The 22,646-nt window shown below is 43.1% G+C and overlaps 1 protein-coding gene across 2 annotated transcripts in view; it reads right to left on the reverse strand.

The window, feature by feature from the left end:
• Window positions 1–2,739: 2,739 nt before the first annotated feature.
• The window catches only part of SYTL4 (synaptotagmin like 4), a 169,290-nt gene continuing 149,383 nt past the window's right edge, over window positions 2,740–22,646 (reverse strand). For both annotated transcript variants that reach the window (XM_073598150.1, XM_073598149.1), the window contains exons 8-17: window positions 22,458–22,548; window positions 19,564–19,667; window positions 19,171–19,257; window positions 16,298–16,476; window positions 13,702–13,804; window positions 13,431–13,592; window positions 11,068–11,167; window positions 7,350–7,449; window positions 4,057–4,265; window positions 2,740–3,286 (exon numbers count right to left, since the gene is read on the reverse strand). In XM_073598150.1, coding sequence (XP_073454251.1) covers window positions 3,147–3,286; window positions 4,057–4,265; window positions 7,350–7,449; window positions 11,068–11,167; window positions 13,431–13,592; window positions 13,702–13,804; window positions 16,298–16,476; window positions 19,171–19,257; window positions 19,564–19,667; window positions 22,458–22,548 — 1,275 coding nt within the window. In that variant the 3' untranslated portion in view covers window positions 2,740–3,146. The remainder of the gene's footprint in view (window positions 3,287–4,056; window positions 4,266–7,349; window positions 7,450–11,067; window positions 11,168–13,430; window positions 13,593–13,701; window positions 13,805–16,297; window positions 16,477–19,170; window positions 19,258–19,563; window positions 19,668–22,457; window positions 22,549–22,646) is intronic.

Consider the following 22,646-nt stretch of genomic DNA (forward strand, 5'->3'; position numbering starts at 1 on the left):
CACACCGCAGAGGCTTGAATCCTGCTAGTTTTGCGAAACAACGCTTGCAAACTGAGTCAGGATTTTAAAAAAATAATAGCTCATATTGCGAAACGCTCGTTAACCGCATTACTCGCAATCCGAGGTATTACTGAATATTATATTGAATTGTTTTTTTGCATTTCTTCAAATGGTTTCTGGCCTAGGCCCAAATGAGGCCAAACATCCCAGGAGTCTTTTTTTTTCTCTCTTCCCTCTGGAGGAGGGGAAGAGGGACTTTCTCAGCTAAGCACACCCTACTCCCTGCATACCTGAGCTAAGGGCAGATGGATTTCAGTAATTAAATGCTACATTAATCCTCTGCCCTTACTCAAGCTGGCTGCAGCTAGACATGCTAGAGGGGTGTTTTTCAAAGAGAGTTCTCAAAAAAAAAAAAAAAAAAAAAAAAGATAGACACATCGATGGATGGGCGAGTTTGCTGTGAATATAAAGAAATGAATTAAATAGTGTTTTAGGTTTGTGGTGCTCAGTTAGCGTATACTTTCACTTTAACCACTTCCTGACCGCTCACTGTAGATACAGCGCAGGCCGGCTGTGCAGAATCACTATGTATATATATATATATATTTTATTCTGCTTTTCCAGGTAAGGGGTGCATTCCATCAGTGAGCTGATTGTGCTGGGCGGTGATTAGTCACAGCACCAGCTAATCAGTGGGTGCCAGCCAATGGATGACCACGGGCACCGGCTGATCGGTGAGGAGGAAGACAGGACAGAGCTCTGCCCTGTCAGTGGGGATGTGCTGGTTTGTAAATAAGGGATAAGGGAATAAAAACCGGCACAGTGATAGCAGCACACACAGTACACAAACACTGGTTAGGCACACATTTAACCCTTTGACTGCCCTAGATGTTCAACCCCTTCCCAGCTAGTGTCATTAGTACAGTGAAAGTGCATATTTTTAGCAGTGATCACTGTATTAGTGTCACTGGTTCCCACAAAGTGTCAAAAGTGTCAGTGTCGGAATGTCCACCACAATATCGCAGCCCCGCTATAAGTCGCTAATCGCTGCCATTACTAGTATAAAAAAACAGTAGTTTCCATAGTTTGTAGACGCTATAACGTTTGCGTAAACCAATCAATATACGCTTATTGGGATTTTTTTTACCAAGAAGATGTAAAAGATGTAGGAGAATGCATATTGGCCTAGATTTATAAAGAAATTAGATTTTTTTTTTTTTATTGGATATGTTTTATAGAGAGAAAGTAAAAAAGATATTTTTTTCCCCCCAAGTTATTTGATCTTTTTTCATTTAAGCCTTCTTCCCGGACACGAGAGTGAATGGCAACAGAATCTGATAAACTTTATTCTTAAGGGAGTGGAATTTGCACACATCACTTTGGTGATGGATTTTGGTGGATTAACAAGATTTTGTTTCACCATCTTCATTTCATCACTTTAACCACTTTAGCCCCGGAAGAATTTACCCCCTTCCTGACCAGGCCATTTTTTGCAATACGGCACTGCGTCACTTTAACGGACAATTGCACAGTCGTGCAACGTTGCATCCAAACAAAATTTATATCCTTTTTTTCCCACAAATAGAGCTTTCTTTTGGTGGTATTTGATCACCTCTGCGGTTTTTATTTTTTGCGCTATAAACCAAAGAAGAGCGACAATTTTGAAAAAAAAAACATATCTTTTACTTTTTTGCTATAATAAATATCCCCAATTTAAAAAAAAAAATAATATGTAGGTTTTCCTCAGTTTAGGCCGATATGTATTCTTCTACATATTTTTGGTAAAAAAATAAATAATAAAAAAAAATGCAATAAGCGTATATTGATTGGTTTGCGCAAATGTTATAGCGTCTACAAAATAGGGGATATATTTATGGAACTTTAATTATTATTTTTTTGCTAGTAATGACGGCGATCAACGATTTTTATCGGGACTGCGATATTGCGGCGGACAAATTGGACACCTGACACATTTTTGGGACCAGTGACATTTATACAGCGATCAGTGCTATAAAAATGCACTGAATAATGTAGAAATTTCACTGGCAGGGAAGGGGTTAACACTAGGGGGCGATCAAGGGGTTAATTGTGTTCCCTAAGTGTGTTCTAACTGTGGGGGGGGATGGGACTGACTAGGGGAGGAGACGGATTGGTGTTCCTACTTAGTAGGAACACGCGATCTGTCTCCTCTCCTCTGACAGAACCGGGATTTGTGTATTTTCACACACAGATCCCGGTTCTCGCTCTGTCAAGAGTGATCGCGGGTGCCCGGCGGTCATCGTGCCTGCCGGGCACTCGAGTCGGCTCCTACAGCGCATCTTAAAGAGCCGACGTACAGCTACGACCTGCCGCCCATAACTGCGGTGGCCGGTTGGGAACCGGTTAAGCTGGACTGTGTTACCATATACTTTTGCATATGTTGGCTCATATATATATATTTTACATATTGTTTGGATATGCCATATGGACACTTTTCATTATGTATGGGTGTTTTATGTTGATCATTTATCTTTAGATTTTTGCTAATATTTAGGAGATTTGTAGATTAATTTAGTGCGCTACTGTGGAATTATTTGTCGCTCTCTCTTTTTTTACATTGACATTTGTTTCACTTCATTTGCTTGTACGTTCATTGTTACAACAGCCTGATCTAATATCAAAGAAATATTATGGACACACCACTATATAAAAACAAACAATAAAAAACAAAAACAAAAAAAACAAACTGCTGATATGGCAACAATTTCAAAGCCGTATTTAACGGTCATATATTTAGTGGTGATTCGTGAAACAAAACAAGAACAGCTTCATAAGACGAGCGTGTATTTACAGACAGATAAGTGTAATAGGGTTAAATCTTCAGATGATATGATGTCACAACGTAGAATGAACCATCTCGGAGTTTATTCCTCGAAGATCGAAGTGTCTATAGAACAGATCTAGTTGAGTATTCCATACACCATCATGTTTAATGAAAATTGTCCCAATATAACTTAAAACCTCATAACAAGGGAAATAAATAATCAATAAATGTACATTATTGGTGGGCTAAAAATACTCCATACTTTTCTCCTTCTTTAATATACAGTTTATTGAAGGCGGGCGGACGTCTGTCCAATCTAGACTGTTCCCCCCAGTACAGTGGACTACTTTGACCTGGCCATGCTGGGACGGAGCTGCAAGGATCCTTCAGCCCAGGAGCCGGGATATTGCCCCATCTTCTTCCATAGGCTCAGCTCTTCTCCGGTGGAGTCCATCCAGTCTACCAGCTGTCCATTGAATAAGCCTAGAACAAGACAAGCCAATGAATATGGTATAAAATTGGTTAACCCTGGTCAGAAAACAATACTTCGCTTTCTAAGGCTGGCCATACACATGTGGAATTCTCAACAAAAATCACACCTTTGTATATTCATTCAATTTTCGGCCATTAGTGGGGCCACAGCAACAGCTGATTTTCGTGTGACCATCGAATGTGAGCGATTGGGCATGTTGGAAATTTTTTTGCAAAACAAACAAATTTCTAATCAATGATGGGAGAATCGTGCGAGAAATATAAATCGAAAAAGAAATACGCATGAGTTGTGACCTGGAAAGAAAAGAAGATTCCCGACCATGAATTTTCTTTTCTGTAACAACCTCTGGTGAAATTGAAGGCTTGGCTGGTCAAATGTTGAAATTGATGATGACACCATCAGAAAAAAATAAATAAAAACGCACAAAATTTTCAATTTTGGATTGACAAATCGCTCGCAATTCAACCCATGCATGGCCTGCGTAAGTCAACGAATTGTTATATATTTAAATTTCTTATTAACCAGCTGCAACCAGCAGGTGGTGCACTGAAGACCATCTAACATTCCCCAGTATCACTGTTCTACTATGCTGTGAATAAACATTAATTTGATCCGTTCTCCAGAACACCACAACTTAAGTCAGATGAGGGACACCTTCACCCTCCCTTCCCAGCTCATACACCCTTGGGACTCTCCAGTCATCAAGCCCCATGTAAAGCTGTTAGATGGGTTCAATGGCAAGACCAAAGACCTCACTCACCAGTTCCAGGGCCCAGTCTTACTCCTCCCAGGAAATCATTACTGGACAGCGGTTCCCGATCCCAGACCGTCAGTTCCAGGCACGTATTCTCGAGATCGTCAGGCTTGACGCCGTTATAGACAAACGTGTGATTGTAGTGAGGGTTCAGGGTCTTCTTGACTACTGGTGTCTTCCTCTTGGTGTTCCGACCTTTGATTGGTAGTAAGTATCTGTACGGGAACAAATGAGGAACGATTTTAATTCAACTCAACATCAAAAGTCAATGGAAAATCAATTTTTATAAAGAAAGAGGACCTTGTGTATAAAAGTCTAAGCATACATTGCCAGCACACCATGCATCTTCAAGAGGATGTCCAAGCACTTATTAAAGTGATCACATCACAGTGGTAAAGGTACAGTGTTTTGGGACCTCTTCACTAGGCATGTGATGAAGGGGTCCTGCATGGCCCTGAAATAATTGCACCTCTACCACTGTGATGTGATCACTTTAAAGCGGTATTAAAGTGATTATAAAGTCTTGTTTTTTGTTTTGTTTTTTAAATAACAAACAAACATTTCATACTTACCTGCTCTGTGTAGTGGTTTTGCACCGAGCAGCCCCGATCCTCCTCTTCTTGGGTCCCTCTTCACTGCTCATGGCCCCTCCCTCCCATCGAGTGCCTCCACAGTCAGCAGCTTCCTATGGGGGCACTGGAGCCGTGTCACAGCTCAGTGTGTCTATTCAGACACACGGAGCCCAGCTTGGCCCCGCTCCCTCTCTCCCCTGATTGGCTCCCTGGCTTTGATTGATAGCCGTGGGAGCCAATGATGCTGCTGCTGCATCTTATCCAATCAGGAGGAGTGTCCCGGGACGGCTTAGACATTCGTGGACATCGCTGGACAGAGAGGGGGCTCAGGTAAGTATTAGGGGTTCTGGAGTGACTGTTACACACAAAAGGTTTTTTATCTTAATGCATAGATTGCATTAAGATAAAAAAAAAAAAACCTTCTGCCTTTACAACCCCTTTAAAATCCAAAAAACAAACATTTATTATAGTGCAGCTTACCAATTCTTAGATATGGTGGCTGCATTCGTTTTTTTTTTTAAACTTTCCTACCTTTATTTTCAGCTGGTGATCCTACCAGTAAGTCTGTTTTTCAGCAGAACACACTCTCCTGCAGATGTAGCAGCTTAGAGTGTTGAGACAAACCATTTATCACTGACAGGGGTGCATACAGTGATCAGCTTTATTTATGTAAAACCTTCATCCCAAAAGAAAAAAGAAAAACTGGTCTAACTGCTTGTTACTGCAGGGAGAGCTGGAGTTGGATTTCTTACGTGGCATCTTCCCAGACACAAGAATTACCCCCAGCATGGAAGTCAGTGGATGCATTAACACCCAGCATTAAAAGGTCAGTGGATGCCATAATAACCCCCAACACAGGTATCAGAGGACACATTAATAACCCCCAGCATTGATGTCAGTGGACACCATAATAACCCCCAACACAGGTATCAGAGGACACATTAATAACCCCCAGCATTGATGTCAGTGGACACCATAATAACCCCCAACACAGGTATCAGAGGACACATGAATAACCCCCAGCATTGATGTCAGTGGAAACCATAATAACCCCCAACACAGGTATCAGAGGACACATTAATAACCCCCAGCATTGATGTCAGTGGAAACCATAATAACCCCCAACACAGGTATGAAGGGAGCATTAATAACCCCCTGCCTTGAGGTCAGTGGACGCCATAATATCCCCCAACACAAGTATCAGGGGACGCATTAATAACTCCCAGCATTGATGTCAGTGGACACAATAACAACCCCTAGCACAGGTGTCAGTATTATTAACCTCTTCCCCCTCAATGTTGATCAGTGGCATTGAAATGTAACACCTCTCAATACCACCAATGTGGGGGTAGGGGGTTAACTTTCATTGACATTACCACAAATGCAGAAGGGGGGTTGTGGGTTAAATTTTCACTGCCATGAGGACCAATGCAAGGTGTGTGTGTGTGGGGGGGAAAGGGTGTCAGGGGGATGAGGAGTTTAACATTCACTTTTATTAAGACCAATGCAGGTGGGGGATGGGGGGGCGTGAAATTTCACTGCCACTGCCTGCCCCCCTCCCATCCTCCACCTGCACTGGTGGACACGGCAATGTTAACCCTTCCTCAATACCACCTATTTGAGTTCAATCCCTCTGGTAAGCAGCTTCTGGTGTCTTTGGTGGTGGACCCACTATTAACTGTTATTACATCATACTTATTTGAAGTTAAAGACTGTCACTATATTATATCCACATGTGGTTGAGGATTATCATCACACATGACTGAAGCTTGTCACTGACTTTTTTCTTTTTTGGACATCAGTTACTCTGTTTATAGACATCACATGTCATAATAGAGGACTGCTTGGAGTATTTTTGAGCACATCATTTATTATTCAAGTTTTCTGTACTAATATTATTTGTCATGGTTTATATGATCACATAAGCGCTGCACATTTCACCCTCTTCCTCAATACCAGCCAATCTCCCAGATGGTAACCAGATGGGTGGGCGGATGGATGCCTTAGCAGGTGGTTTAGGCAGGCAGGCGGTTCAGGTGGGCTGGACCTCCGAAGCTGGCTGCATACCCATCCCGTCCACACAACAAGAAGCCTAAACCAGAGCCTACAAGTTTCAGAGGAGGTAGGCGGAGGAGAACTAGTCCTACAGCTGGAGGGTGGGGGGAGCAAAGTCCTCCTTCCAGCAGGCATCGCAGCCAGCACTGTGCGTTGTTCTGAATGACAGGAATGACGGCAGCCTCGCTCCTGTCATTCGGGCAGCTGGAGATCTGAGCACTCATCTGTTCTCAGCACCCCCTTTCCAGATTGCGCCTCTGCGCCCAGGGCACTTTGCCCTTCCGTCCACCCCTTGTCGTGTTCCTGCTGGCCAGACCACCAGGTAAAAACAAAGAAAAAATAAATAAATAAATAAAAAACGAATGCAGCCACTACAGCTAATGATTGGGAAGCTGCAGTATATTAACTTTTTAGTTTTGGGTTCAATACCGCTTATAGTACCTAAAATTGTCCATAGGTTATGAAGGTTTTACAGGTTATCAGTTTTGCCTCTTTGCCATGGGCACAGGATGACCTTGTCCCGGCATTGCCGAATAGTATCAGTGCACAAATCTCTTCAAGGGAGCAAAGTCAGTATAATCACGCTTTATTCACATGGTGTTGCTGTTCTGACTCTTTGATAATCCCCTGACCTGTCTTTGGATAACATAGCTGAAGGTAATTATTTCTCACCCCTTCACAAAGCTGTCGGATGTTCCTCCCGTCTTAGCTGCCGTCAGGTTTTTGGCTTCTTTAATCCAGACATGAAGTTCTCCTGCTTCGTCGGGCTTACCTTGATAAAAAAGAAAAATAAAGATAATATACAACTTTATAAATTTACAGATCTTCAGTTTCTCACTACAAAATGGAGAAATACATAGTTATGTAATAATACCATGCTGCGTTTATGTAGGTTGGCTGTAGGTCCAAAAGGTCCCTCCTGGATGACTATGGATAGCCATGTGCATTACAGTGTGGGGGTGTGTGGACAATGGAGGTGCAATACCACACTAAGAACTCACTCTACTCTTCCTTACCATCGGCATGTTCCTTATTAGCACATGTGCATGAAGAAAAGTCTAATTGGCTCCTTGTACTGCCCCTTCCCAGTTAAGGAAAGTAAAAAAATAGTGCTGGCCCATAGGGTTACCTTATTGGTTTTGCTATCCTAAAGTATTGATATTAATGTAGGTGTTCTGGTTATTGGGCCGGCAGCTTCTACACCCCAGAGAATCTCCAGGGCCTCCTTGGCTTCACAAATTTTATACACTAATCCCCTAATCCAACTCCGGGGTTGGTTTGGCTTGTAACCGTAGCATCAGTGGTGGCCCGTCCATTAAGGGCGCCCGGGCGCTGCCCCTTCTCTCCTTACCACCCCCTATATGAGTAATGAATAGATTCATGCATTGCATTAATCTATCCATGGCTGCCCCCTATTCATGCGTCCGCCCCCTTTTGGGTCAACGGGCGCATGAATTACAGCAGCCAGGCTTTTTTTAAAGCACTTGATTAGAGCCATAGGCTCTAATAGGCTTCAAAATATGGTGGGCTCAGGAGCTGAGGATGCATCTGGAGCCCACCCAGGTGTGTTGCAACAGCAAATTAATATTCGCTGTTGCAACACTGATCCTCCTCCCAGCCAATCAGAAAGCGGGACTGATACCTGTCACCCAATTGGCTGAAAGGACAGGCAATCCTATTGGACGCATAGGAGGAGGGGAGGAGACACACAGCGTAAGCAAGGAGGAGAAGAGCCACCCAGTCCCGACAATGCTTGGATGCCCGGTCCCCGTCGCTGCTCCATGATGGATGCCCGCCCCCCGCCGCCATTCCATGATGGATACTCGGCCCTTGCTACCGCTCCATGATGCATGCCCCGTCCCCGCTCCATGGATGTCCGATCTCCGCCGCCTAGATGGGGTAAGTGCCGGTAGATCAACTGGCGGACAGCAGGCAGAGTAGTTGGGGGGTTGGAGTTGCCGCGGGGGGGGTGTTCGGTTGTTTTCCGCCCCCCCGAACAAAAAACCATCAGCCGCCACTGCGTAGCATGTTGTCAGGACTTCATCAACTGGTGGCACTGTGCTTCCCAGAGCTGATAGTTTTAGTTCCAGTGTCCACTAGTGGGTGTCTCCCAGCAGCCAGCAGCTTCTGGTAATCAGTCTCCACCTGGTCTTGGTTGCTGGGAGGGTATTTAGTCTCTCCTCTACTCGTACAATTCACATCAGTATTTTCCTGTGCTGTGCTAAGTCAGATGCTCCTAGCAATTTATCTTTCTCCTGATCTTGCTCTTTAGCTGCATCCTGTAGCCTGCACCCTGCTGCCTTATATCTGCTCCCCTTGTTCCTGATCATAGTACTGGTTCCCCCCTTCCTTGCATCTCTGGTATTCCCTGTGGCCACTTCCCAAGCTATTGCTAGACTTGCCAGGCTTCACAAGTTTGTTGCGCAATTGCAGCAAGTCTGCATTACATGACTCCAGATCAACTTTCTTTGCAATTATTCTGCAAGTCTGCTGCAAGTTCTGCTTCAGTTACATTGTGCAATAGTCATCCCACCACAGGGGGTCACTGTGGCTGAATTTTCATGCTGTAGACTTGCAGAGCTCTTGCTGTACACTCACCACTGCAACTTTGCTCTTGCTAGAGACTTGCCACGCAAATTTGCTACAAAGTGGAAAAGTGTCAACTAGAACTTGCGCTTCAAGTACTCTGCAAGTGTACAACTTGCCAGTGAAAATGTGCAGCAAGTTAACAAGACTTACAATTCAACACTGACACAAATTTGTGGCAAGTTATCCTTGCTATCTGGGGTCTTGTATATATTGTATTATAGTTAGGTGGTAAGGTAATTTGTCATTTGGTTAATTGCTCATTTATGTCTTTAGGTTAGCTGGTATTTGGATGTCTTTTGTTTTTCTATTAATACATTCACTTTAATATATATGGTTTCGTCTCAGTTTCTAAGTGTAGCCATGCAGATCTGGCTAATCTGCTGCCGATTCCTGACACATGTAGACAAAAGTGGATAACTGCACACTGAGAATGAGAAAACATCATCATTTACAGTGTTGAATAAAACATCAGACAACATCACAGCTCCAAGGAGAAGGAGAACTTGTTGACGCGTTTCATGCCAACCCACGCTTACTCAGAACCTTGGCTGGTAGGGGAATTTTACAAGAATGGAATTTGAAGTGCCAAACCACTGTGAAAGAGGTCCAGATACAACTTTATTCCAATAATAGTCTGCAAGACAATCTAAAAGAGTAACCAACACATTTCAGGAGTCCAAAAATGTCTCCTCCATCAAAGTTTGGTTGCAAACCATGTAAATTGACTAGAAGTGAACCAGCTTCTGGCAAGGCCTGTGTTTGTAATCACATTGGAAGAAATACCACTAAAGTTCACTTCAACTCCATTCCCATTGTTTTCAGTATGAAACACTGATGAAGGACCCCCGAAACTTGTTGGATACTCTTTGGATTGCCTCCCTGACTTTCATCGGAATAAAGTTATATCTGAACCATTTAGCAGTGGTGTGGCACTTCAATTTCCATTCTTGCACCTTCCCAGCATCAGAGCTGCTGTGTGACTCGTTTTGGTATTTATTCTAGCTTTTTTTTAAGGAATATTGCGTTAAAGGATTAATAAAGTATTAAAACTGAAATGTATTTGTACAGGAAATTTGTAAGTTCTGTATATAATTCTATTTTAGATGTATTGCACACTGCCTTCACTGTGCACACGGTACTAATAATGTTTTCATTACATGTTTGCATTCTTTTGAGTCCTGATTAGAATTAGCCTGCCTATGTTACGCCCCTTGTTACCATAAACACACAATTGTAATATTGTAACGTAATCAGGTGTATAAAAACCTTCAATTGCGTCATAATAAAGCAGAACAGTTATTTGGAAAGATGCGGAGTGTATCTTTTGTGTCTGTTCCCTACTGCAGTAGTTATTAATTTGGAACCACTAATAAATATGAGGATAGGAGTTACCCATCTATAAAATGGCCAGGTCAGTAGTCTACTTAAATTTTGCCTTCCATGGCTTAACCCCCCCCCCCCCCTTTAACATGCCAGTGACGTTTTAAAATATAATCTTTCCATTTTCATTCCATTACTTTATTTTGAACGCAGTGACATCATAACTGGGTCCCTGTGCTTCTACTTGCAAAATCAGGCAGATCATGGAAACTAGGAGGGGCCAGCAGGATGCTGTACATAGCTTCCTGAAAATATCACAGCCCCCTGCCTCAGTACTCCTTTCAAGAGCCCTGGGTGGGCTGGATCTTGGGAGGAGTTATGCAAATATCAACATGCCTGAATGAATGGGTGTCAATCTTGAGGAGTAGGCGTTCTTCATTTGCATATAAAAAGCATTTCCAGAAATGAAAGGGTCACCCACTTTTTCTTCTCTCACTTCCAGTTGTGGACTTGGACGGTGGGACGAACTTTAAGGATACAACTAGTTCCCCTTTGTAGCTGGATGCACCGTCAGCATTGCCCTGTATAAAAAATAAAAATGACATGAGAGGTAATGAATAGATACTGCATATATACGCCATCAGCACAACTTACCTCTTGGCACTCACGTAATGAATATGTGTGGCGGAAAAGAGGGTGGGCTTTAACGCTTCCACACCTCTTTGAAAAAGTATTCATACCTCTTGAAATTTTGCACATTTTGTCATGTTACAATCAAAAAATGTAAATGTATTTTATTGGGATTTTATGTTATAGACCAACACAAAGTGGCACATAATTGTGAAGTGGAAGGAAAATGATAAATGGTTTTCAACATTTTTTACAAATAAATATGTGAAAAGTGTGGGGTACATTTGTATTCAGCCCCCCTGAGTCAATACTTTGTAGAACCCTCTTTCTCTGCAATTACCGCAGCAAGTCTTTTTGGGGATGTCTCTACCAGCTTTGCACATCTAGAGAGGGACATTTTTGCCCATTCTTCTTCTTTGCAAAATATCTCAAGCTCTGTCAGATTGGATGGAGAGCATCTGTGAACAGCAATTTTCAGGTCTTGCCACAGATTCTCAATTGGATTTAGGTCTGGACTGTGACTTGGCCATTCTAACACATGAATATACTTTGATCTAAACCATTCCACGGTTGCGCGAATAGCCATCCTTGTACATCGGCCACTTTAACCACTTTAAGTAGCTATAGGGGGAGCGCGCCCGCGGCGCTGGAGCCAATGCGCTTGGCCGGCAGCTGCGATGTCCGCCAGCCACCCGCTATCGCTCCTCAGAGAGCCAGAACAGGGATCTGTGCATGTAAACAGACAGATCCCTGTTCTGAAAGGGGAGTAGAGAGAGATCGTCTTTTCCTAGTGATCAGGAGAAGCGATCTTTCTCCTCCTCCAATCAGTCCCCTCCCCCCACAGTTAGAAACACCTCCCAGGGAACACTTAATCCCTTGGTCAAAAGTGTCTGATCTGTCCACAGCAATGTCGCAGATCGCCACCACTACTAGCAAAAATAAAATAATAAAAATGCTATAAAATCTATCCCCTATTTTGTAGATGTTATAACTTTTGCGCAAACCAATGAATATACGCTTATTGCGATTTTCTTTACCAAAAATATGTAGAAGAATACATATCGGCCTAAACTGATGAAGAAATTTTTTTTAAAGAAAACGTTTTTGGGATATTCTAGCAAAAAAATTTTTTTTTTTCTCAAAATCGTCGTTTTTTTGTTGTTTATAGCGCAAAAAATAAAAATCGCAGATGTGATCAAATACCACCAAAAGAAAGCTCTATTTGTGGGGAAAAAAGGACGTCAATTTTGTTTGGGTACAACGTCGCACGACCGCGCAATTGTCAGTTAAAGCAACACAGTGCCACAATGGACATTTAATCAGAATCATTTTCTGAGCTGAAATTGTCGGTATCCTCTCTGCTTCTGCGGCTCCTCTTTTTTTTGTCCGTCATCACAATTAGGAGCTTCTAAAAACATAAGGTTTGACCGGACCGGTTCTTGTTACAATAGCAGCACAGCACCCCCTAAAGGAAAAAATGCATACTGTTCTTGCATTGGAGGGTTCCGTTTGTTACCTAGGACTTGCTTGTCCTCACTGCACAGAAATTAGAATAATCTGATATCATACATTTTTTTTTAGAAATTATTTGGAAAATATTTGAACACCCTGTCTTAAAATATTTTATTCATCATGTTAAAATAAAATATTCCACAATTTTTTTTTCTTTTTTCAATTTTTCCAATTTTTTGAGGGAAAAAAAAAACAAAAAAAAACGTTTTTTTCCCCGAATTTTTCAGTTTTTTTTCCGGGTCTTCACATCTCTAGTAATGACGTCACTGCCCAAATATGACCAGTGGGAATTCCTCATGATGAAGATTCCCTGCGATGTCGGTGGTTCCTAGGGATGCCGTGGGTGCAAGCACTCGTGGTTTCCTTAGGAACCAGCGACAGCAAGAAGCTGTAATATACAGAAGTAGTAGAAACATTGCTTCTATATATAATGCACAGTGAACAGGGGACTGAACAGGCAAAAGTTCAGACATTCGTTCAAATGCCCAGGAAACCAAAGCTTGGACCGAACCGTTGGTTCATCCAGATTCCAGACCACCATTGTATTGCACCATAATTGTGTATATTCACCCTCCTTGGCTAACATTGTGTTTGTTGTCATGTAGGTTAATAATTCCTTTAATAAAAGCTCATAAAAACAGAAAATGATGCCACCACAGAAACAGGTGTCACTGGTGGATGAAAGAACGTGAAAAGAGTCACCTTGCCAAGCAGAGGAAGACACTCGTCCATCGTACTCTCAAAGTTCCAGGAGTCCAGAGGCAGGTTCACCTCCCCGAGGAATGCGTTCCTTCCAAATCGGTCATGGTGCCAGACGGAGAGCTGTAAGGTTCTGGAAAGCAGGACTGATTCCGGGACAATGTACTAGAGACAAATAAACAAAATCTATTTTATCTTTGCTTTTTTAAAGATGACCAGAGTTCAGCTTTAAATAAAATATATTTTTCTGCTTAGATCAAATCATTCTACTTACCTGTAACGTTTCAGAATACAGAGGGTTGACGGTGTTCCGTTTAATTGTGGTTTTGCGTTTCCCTTGGCGGGACTTGTCAGGCAGGAGATAGGACTTGACGTATCTAAAAGAAGGTATTGCAGATGTACGACTCAACACTTCCGAAATAACATGGCAAAATATATTCTCTCTACAAACATCACTAAATATTGGCCCACGGTCCAGACCCGAATTAACAGTGCCACCTGGACCACCAGCCAGCCAGTCCCCAAGACAGGTTCCCCCCTCCTTTATAGTGATTGGTTGTTAGGACTGCTAACATCCTAACAACATGGATGTCAGATGCATGCCCTACACTCAGCATCAGAGGATGAGAGAAGTGGACTTGTACCCTTCGCCAGCTCCCGCCCTCTGCCTTCCCATTAAAAGGTACAGCGGCACTGTGATGAGGACACCTGATGGAAGGGGGAACTGTGATGGGGACATTGGATGGAAGGGGGCACTGTGATGGGAACACCTTATGGAAGGGGGAACTGTGATGGGGACATTGGATGGAAGGGGGCACTGTGATGGGGACATTGGATGTGAGGGGGCACTGTGATGGGGACATTGGATGGAAGGGGGCACTGTGATGGGAACACCTTATGGAAGGGGGCACTGTGATGGGAACATTGGATGGAAGGGGGCACTGTGATGGGGACATTGGATGGAAGGGGGCACTGTGATGGGGACATTGGATGGAAGGGGGCACTGTGATGGGGACATTGGATGTAAGGGGGCACGGTGATGGGGACATTGGATGGAAGGGGGCACTGTGATGGGAACACCTTATGGAAGAGAGCACTGTGATGGGGACACCTGATGGAAGGAGGCATGGTGATGGGGACACCTGATGGAAGAGGGAACTGTGATGGGAACACCTGATGAAAGGGGGAACTGTGATGGGGACACCAGATGGAAGAGGGCACTGTGTTGGGGACACCTGATGGAAGGGGGGCAGTGTGATAGGGACATTGGATGGAAGGGAGCACTGTGATGGGGACAGCTTATGGAAGGGGGCACTGCGATGGGAACACCTATCAGAATGGGACATCTAATGGATAGGGACACCTGATGGAAGAGGCCACTGTGACGAGGACACCTGATGGAAGGGGGCACCGGATGGAAGTGGGCACTGTGATGGGGACACCTGATGTTAGGGGGCACTGTGATAGGGACATCTGATGAAGGGGGACACTGTGATGGGGACACCTGATGGAAGAAGACACCTAATGAATGGGGGCCACTGTGATGGGGACCCCTGATGGAAGGGGACCACTTTGATGGGAACACTGTGCTGGAGGCACCTGATGAAAGGGAGACACTGATGAGGATGCCTGATGTAAGGGGGCACTGTGATAGGGACACTTGATGTAAGGGGGGCAGTGTGATAGGGAAATGAATGTTTCAGTCATGGTTCAACTGGCCTGTCTTTACTGCCCCCCAAACTGCAAGTGTAAACTTTACCCTGTGATAATGTTTTACTGTCTCACTACTGATTACAAGTAGGGTTGCACCAATACCGATACTGAGCATTTGCATGGGTACTTGTACTCTTGCAAATGCTCCGATGCTTGACCCGATACTTGGGCAGCCTCAGAGGTGATGGGTGCGGTGGTGGGGGAAGTTACAAGCACCGATCTCCCTGTATAGCTTTTCTGACAGCCGGTTCTCCTCCTCTCCCTCCCGTGGCTGTCAGGGAGATCGGTGCTTGTAATTGCCTCCATCGCCGCACCAATCACCCCTAGCTCTCCCCCTCGGTGCTCCCTGTGTCATCCTCCGTGTCCCGATTAGTTTCGTCCTCCGGGTCCCCCTCTGTGTCATCCTTCGGGTCCCCCTGCATCCTCCCATTCTCTCCGTGGCCTCCTGCGGATCCCCCATGTCCTGGATCTTTCAGGATGAAGAGCAGAGGAAGGGACGGGTAAATCTGTCATTTACCAGCTCCTTCCTTTTCTGAATGCACAGAGCCAGTGAGATCACGACTGTCCATTTATAACTGCGCATCGTAATCTGTGTTTACGATGCTTCAGTTTATGAATGGAGAGGAGCCTCTGTCGCCTCTCCATTCATCTTCAGTGCAGCTGAGGCTGCTGAGAAAGGGACTGGGGAATCTCTATCCTCAGTCTCTCTCCCGTCTCAAAGGGGAGATATCAGGGGTCTGTTTAGACCCCTGATATATCAGCAAAGCCCCCCCCCCCCCCCAACAGGGCTGATAAAAAAAAAAAAAAAAAAAAAAAAAAAAAAAAAACCTACTAACAGGCCACGCCTTATCAGTGCCAACTATCAGTGCTGCGTATTAGTGCCACTGTCACATTACATTAAAAAAAAAAGAAAAAAAAAAAAAAGAAGTATTGGTAATCGGTATTGGCGAGTATGTGAAAAAAAAGTAACGGTACTTTTACTCTGTCTTAAAAAAGTGGTATTGGTGCAACCTAATTACAAGTCCAGTAAGATTGGATTCCCTTGAGGCAGATATGTATGGCTCTCAGCTCTGTTCCGCAGACTAACAAACTAACAATGAAAGTGGAAACTTCGATGCTCTATGGAAAACTGAACATAAAAGAAGAAAGCGAATTACGGGTTGGAGCGTCTCTTTGCGTCATCTCCGTAGGCCAAGTTGCGGCACTCCTTCACCACAATGCTGAGGATCTGTGTCTTTCCATCGTATTTCAAGGAGAAGACGATTTCTCCAGTTACTATGATGTTCCCGTAGTCTCCGGCCTCGCTGTAAATACTCATCATGCTCCCCAGCGTGCTCTGTAGGAAGGGAAACAGACAGATAATCACCAGCTCCAACCAAAATTCATTTTTATCAGTTCTGGGTGGAGTGGGTAGGATTTGCACACACAAATAGGCAAACTTGCATGCATATCCAGAGCACACACACACACACACACAGGACATGTGGAGGAGGGACTTTCTCAGCTAAATACACCCTCCTGTCTGCATGCCTCAGCTAAGGGCAGATGGATTCCAGGAAGTAAATACTACATGTATCATCTGCCCTTACTCAAGATGGCCACAGCTAGAAATGCTAGGGGTGTGCTTTTCAAAGTTATTTCTCAAAAAAACTAAGCATGGAGACATGGATAGATGGGTGAGTTTGCTCTAATTATTACAAATTAATGACACAGAGTTTTTAATTTCTGGTGCTGAGATACAGTTTAATTCCCCTTCAACATGCAGAGGGCATGTTCATTTAACAATGTAACATTGTGGCTGTGGTACTCATACTGCCACCTTTGATGAGCCATGCACCAATATGGCCATATTACTAGAGCATCCGCGTTGCACTCCAGATGGCCAAGCCTGCTTACTGTCTGTAGAAGACATGCTCTATATTTTCAGTATAGGACTTTGGTAGAGCCATCATTTTGAACTGTCCCCTGACCCCTTTTTTCAGAATCCATACTAATTAGGACAGGTCCCAATGTTTGAATTGGGTGTTCGTTTGTTCACAAACTAACCAAACATATGGGGCGTTCGCGTCAAATTCGAGCGCCCTGGAGTGTCCCATAATGCACTGCGAGATCACAGTGCATTGACGGCCGCCAATTGGCCAATGCAATGCACCTGACCTGCATGCTTTGCCCAATCACAGCGCGGTCTGCTGTGAGCCACGATTGGCCAAACAATGTGCATTGGCATTGACGTGGTTAAGGGGAACCCTATGACAGAATTAAGAAAAAAAAGGCGTAGGGTTCCCCCCAAAATCCATATCAGACCCTTATCCACACAATCGGGAAAGGGGGGGGCAAGCGGACCATACCAGGCTGCCTGCCTTGGTCCCCCCCCAAAGCACCTTGTTTCCATGTTAATGGGGACAAGGGCCTCTTCACCACAACCCTGGCCCCGAAGATTGTGGGGGTCTGCGGGTGGGGGCTTATTGGAATCTGGAAGCCCCCATTTAACAAGGGGGCCTCCAGATCCCGCCCCCCCTAAGGGTATGTGGTACATTGTACCCCTACCCATTCACCAAAAAAAAAAAAAGTGTCAAAAAGTAAAAAAACACAATAGACAGTTTTTGACAATTCCTTTAATAAAATAGAAAAAAAAAAAAAAGTGTCCCGCGATGTCCATCCATCTTTAAACACGATGCCCGACGGACCTGAAAAATATTTTTTTTAAAAATCCGCCCTGATGGGAGGCCTCCCGGCAACTGCTGTCTCTTGGCTGTGGCAGCTGTTGTATAGGCAAGGGCGGGGCCACCTGGGGACGTAACCGAGTGATCCCCACCACCTTCTGACATCATGTGATGTCAGAGGGGGCGGGTTCATCCAGTTAGGTTAGAGGGTGGCCCCGCACTTGCCTAAATAACAGCTGTCACAGAGAGAAGACAGCAGTCACCGGGAGGCCTCCCATCGGGGCGGAGTTTTTTTCTTTTCTTTTTCTATTTTTCAGGTCCATCTTGCGGCGTTATTGAAGATGGATGGACATTGCGGGACACTTTTTTTAATTTTTTTTTTTAATAAAGGAATTGTCAAAAACTGTATTGTGGTTTTTACCTTTTTACACTTTTTTTTGGTGAATGGGTAGGAGTACAATGTACCCCTTCCCATTCACATAGGGGGGATGCAGAATCTGGGGGCCCCCTTGTTAAAGGGGGCCCCCAGATTCCTATAAGGCCCCCCGCTTGCAGACCCCCACAACACCGGGCCAGGGTTGTGGGGAAGAGGCCCTTGGACCCCAAAGCACCCTCCCCATTTTGAGGGCAAGTGGCCTGGGATGGTTCATGAGCTCGCTCGTCCGTCCCCCCACTTTCCTTGCCTGCCAGGCTGCTTGCTCGGATAAAAGTCAGGTATGGATTTTGGGGGGGACCCCCACGCCAATTTTGATTTTTAAATTTTGGCGTGGAGTTCCCCTTAAAATCTATGCCAGACCCAAAGGGACAATTTTTTCATTGATTTTTCATCTATATTGCCAGAAGCCGGCAATAGATTACAGCCGCGAGCAAGTTTAAATGACATTTTTTCCTTTAGAAAGGTAATTTTGCTGCGGCACTAGTCTATGCATTGCACAGATGCGCCACTTGTAAGGGGACCCCTCAGGCATGATATGTTTTAAAAATGTTTTTTTGCATTGATACATGTCCCCTGGGGCAGTTCCTGGGTCCCCATAACCTTTCTATGGCAATAACTTGCATATAAGCCTTTAAAATTATAACAGATTTTTCAGGTTCGTGTCCCATAGACTTTAATAAGATTTGCATGTTCGCTCAAACTTTTTGCCTGTTTGCATGTTCAGGTGCGAACCGAACCGGGGGGGGGGGAGGTGTTCGGCTCATTCCTAATACTAATCCATTGTTTAAACATATGTATTATAAAACACCATGGAAGCTACATAAATAATGCCACCTACACTAAAATAAAAACGCACAATTCTGAAATAACCATTCTACGGACATGCACCCTTTGCTAAGTGTTTATATTCAAAATAAAACGTGGTTCCAACCGTGGATGTCCCACTGCGCAAGCTGCCTCTTCCTGAGCTTAAGCGATGGATTTCCACCAAATTATCAATATCTTCATCTTCCTCTTCCTATTAAAAACAAAAATGGTGAAAATGAACAAAAGCAGCAGGTGGTCGACAACCATTTTTGTTGGTGAAAGGTTGTATCAAAGTACCATGGAATAAATAACATTTGATTTTAATAAAGTGCCTGGTCTGCATTAAGAAACTCGGTGCCAAGACGACATACAATTGTGGAGTATGGCAAACCGAGATGGTCTTCACCCTACTGAGCCTGGAAGGAATATTGTTTTCTGAGATTCAGAGATTTTATTAATTTATAGCATACAGAGAAATCACACAGGAGCGAGTATACGGGTAATGCACAATACAAACCATTTCTACATTCAGCCCAGGAACAGACTTGCTTCGATCCCCCATGGATCTTTCTTCTTTGACCTTCTCTTCTGGACGTAAATCTATGGTGGACTTGCTGTAATCTAAAATGCACATTAAAAGATATACACACCAGATTAATGTATAGTATAATGAAGTGATGTTAAAAAAAAAAAAAAATAATAATAATAAAAAATATATAGGTTGAGGTCAGGACTGGTCAGGCCAGTCAAGTTCCTCCACCCCAAACTTGCTCATCCATGTCTTTATGGACCTTGCTTTGTGCACTATTGCGCAGTCATATTGAAACAGGAAGGGGCCATCCCCAAACTGTTCCCACAAAGTTGGGAGCATGAAATTGTCCAAAATGTCTTGGTATTCTGACGCCTTAAGAGTTCCCTTCACTGGAACTAAGGGGCCAAGCCAAACCCCTGAAAAACAACCCCACATCATAATCCCCCCTCCACCAAAGGGTTTGGACCAGTGCACAAAGCAAGGTCCATAAAGACATGGATGAGCGAGTTTGGGGTGGAGGAACTTGACTGGCCTGCACAGAGTCCTGACCTCAACCCAATAGAACACCTTTGGGATGAATTAAAGCAGAGACTGCGAGCCAGGCCTTCTCATCCAACATGAGTGCCTGACCTTACAAATGCACTTCTGGAAGAATGGTCAAATATTCCCATAGACACACTCCTAAACCTTGTGGACGGCCTTCCCAGAAGAGTTGAAGCTGTTATAGCTGCAAAGGGTGGACCAACTCAATATTGAACCCTACGGACTAAGACTGGGATGCCATTAAAGTTCATGTGCGTGTAAAGGCAGGCGTCACAATACTTTTGGTAATATATATATATATATATATATATATTATATATATATATAAATAAATAATCAACCCATGTTAATATCATTTATCATCCTCATCAATGTCATCCGCCATAAAGATCAGCCATCATTAATATTCCACTCGATATCAATCAGTATCAATATCTATCATTCCCATCATAATTTATAAAACAAGGTTTTTTGTCACATTTGTGTTTTAGCAATGAAGAGACACTCTACCGCTGTACTCATACGTGAGGTGGTCGACAAATGGTCAAAGTGGTTGTAGCCCCTTACATATACCCAGTGAAGTGACTGGCCTCACACAGAGATGAAACAAATCCTCCTACATAGGTTGTACCTGTTAATCTGCAGTCTTCTCTTCCCTACAGCCAAAGTCAATGATTTATACAGCTTGTCTGAGCTCTCAGAAAGCAGGAGGCGGGGGCTGCATTTACGCTCCGCAGAGCTCAGTCAGAGTTGATTGAAGGGAAGGGACCCCCCCTTTTCACACAGCACACAGAAACAGAACTGAGGCCGTCAATCACAGGCTGTGTGCTGGAGCTCCCTAAGCGGTCACATTTTTTCTCTTGGTGTCGGGAAAACTTGTCAGAAGTGACTCATGCAGATAGCGGAACAAGGCATAGAGGAACAAGGCATCAGACAGAAATGACACTTAGGGGGAGATTTACTAAAACTGGTGCACTCAGAATCTGGTGCAGCTGTGCATGGTAGCCAATCGGCTTCTAACTTCAGCTTGTTCAATTAAGCTTTGGCAAAAAAAAACCTGGAAGCGGATTGGTTTCTATGTAGAGCTGCACCAGATTTTGCACTCACCAGTAAATAACCTCCTTAGTGCTCTGAACTGAGACAAGTGCACACTATAGACGGAGGGATGTGCTGTGTTCATGTTTCCTGTCAGAGGTTTACAACCATTTTAACAGTATGCGTAGACTGAGTCACACAGGTAGCCAACAGTGTATGAACTAGACATGTGCACTGACAAAAAATTTGTTCGCTTTCGTATCATTCCTTTTTTTGCTTTTTTCGGAAATTCGAAAATTCGGAAACTCGAGAATTCGGATTTTCAAATTTTCTAATTTCTGAATTTTCTAAATATCCAAACTTCCAAATTTTTGTAATTTAAAAATTTGGAAATTCAAAAATCCGAAAATAAGAAAGTAAGTCAGTAAAATTCAAAATAATAACTAACTATTAAGTTATAGGTATTTGAATTTTCTTTCAAATTTGGCTGTTAGTGAATGTAAAGAATACAAATTTATCTGAAGTTGCAAATTATACGAAATAACGAATGCCACATCTAAACAAATGGAATGGAACAAATTAATAATAAATAATAATAATAAAAAGGTTTTATTATTATTTTGTTATTATTAGATCGTTATGTTCCATTCATTTAGATACGGCATTCGTTATTTCAGATGATTCGTAACTTCGGATAAATTCGTACTCGTTACATTCACTAACAGCCAAATCTGAAAGGAAATTCCAATACCTATAATTTAATAGTTATTATTAGTTAGTTATTATTTCATATTTTCGGGTTTTTGAATTTTCCGAATTTCAAATTTCCGAATTTCCAAAATTCGGAAATTCAACATTAGGAATTTTTGAATTTCCGAAATTTCGAATTTCCAAAATTTCGAAATTTCGAATTTCCGAAAATTTGAAAAATTTGAAATTTGGAAATTTGAAAATTAGAAATTCAGAAATTAGGAATTCCAGAAATCCGAAATGTCAGAAATTTCGGAATTAACGAATTTGTCAAAATTCGTTAAACAAATTCGGAACTAAACGAATTGCACATGTCTAGTATGAACTAAAATTTGATCAAGTTACATGCATCTTGTTCATTCTGTACCTTTATATCTGCTTCTCTTAGTATTCACTTTAGCTGTGATATTTTACCCTGTAAAAAACAATTCCTCCCAGTGCTCATATATACTTAATATTGATTGATAGCATAACTCTCATATTCATTGTCAGCCTGTCAACTGCCCTTCACATTAGTACAGAAGACATAAAAACAAATTTAAATTTTAGACCTGATGGCTTCATGACACTGCGCGGATTCTTCTTAAATATAGTATCGGTCTCGTCTGCAGAGCCTGCACTCCGATTCCCAATGCGAGACTCCTAAATTAAAATGCAAAGATATTTTATTACAAGAATATTCAGCTAAGTCCAAAAGTAAACAGTAGAACTGCCCATTGGTTTTTCTTCTAAACTTTGAA

Source organism: Aquarana catesbeiana, linkage group LG09 (assembly GCF_042186555.1).
Source record: "Aquarana catesbeiana isolate 2022-GZ linkage group LG09, ASM4218655v1, whole genome shotgun sequence".
Classification (NCBI taxonomy): domain Eukaryota; kingdom Metazoa; phylum Chordata; class Amphibia; order Anura; family Ranidae; genus Aquarana; species Aquarana catesbeiana.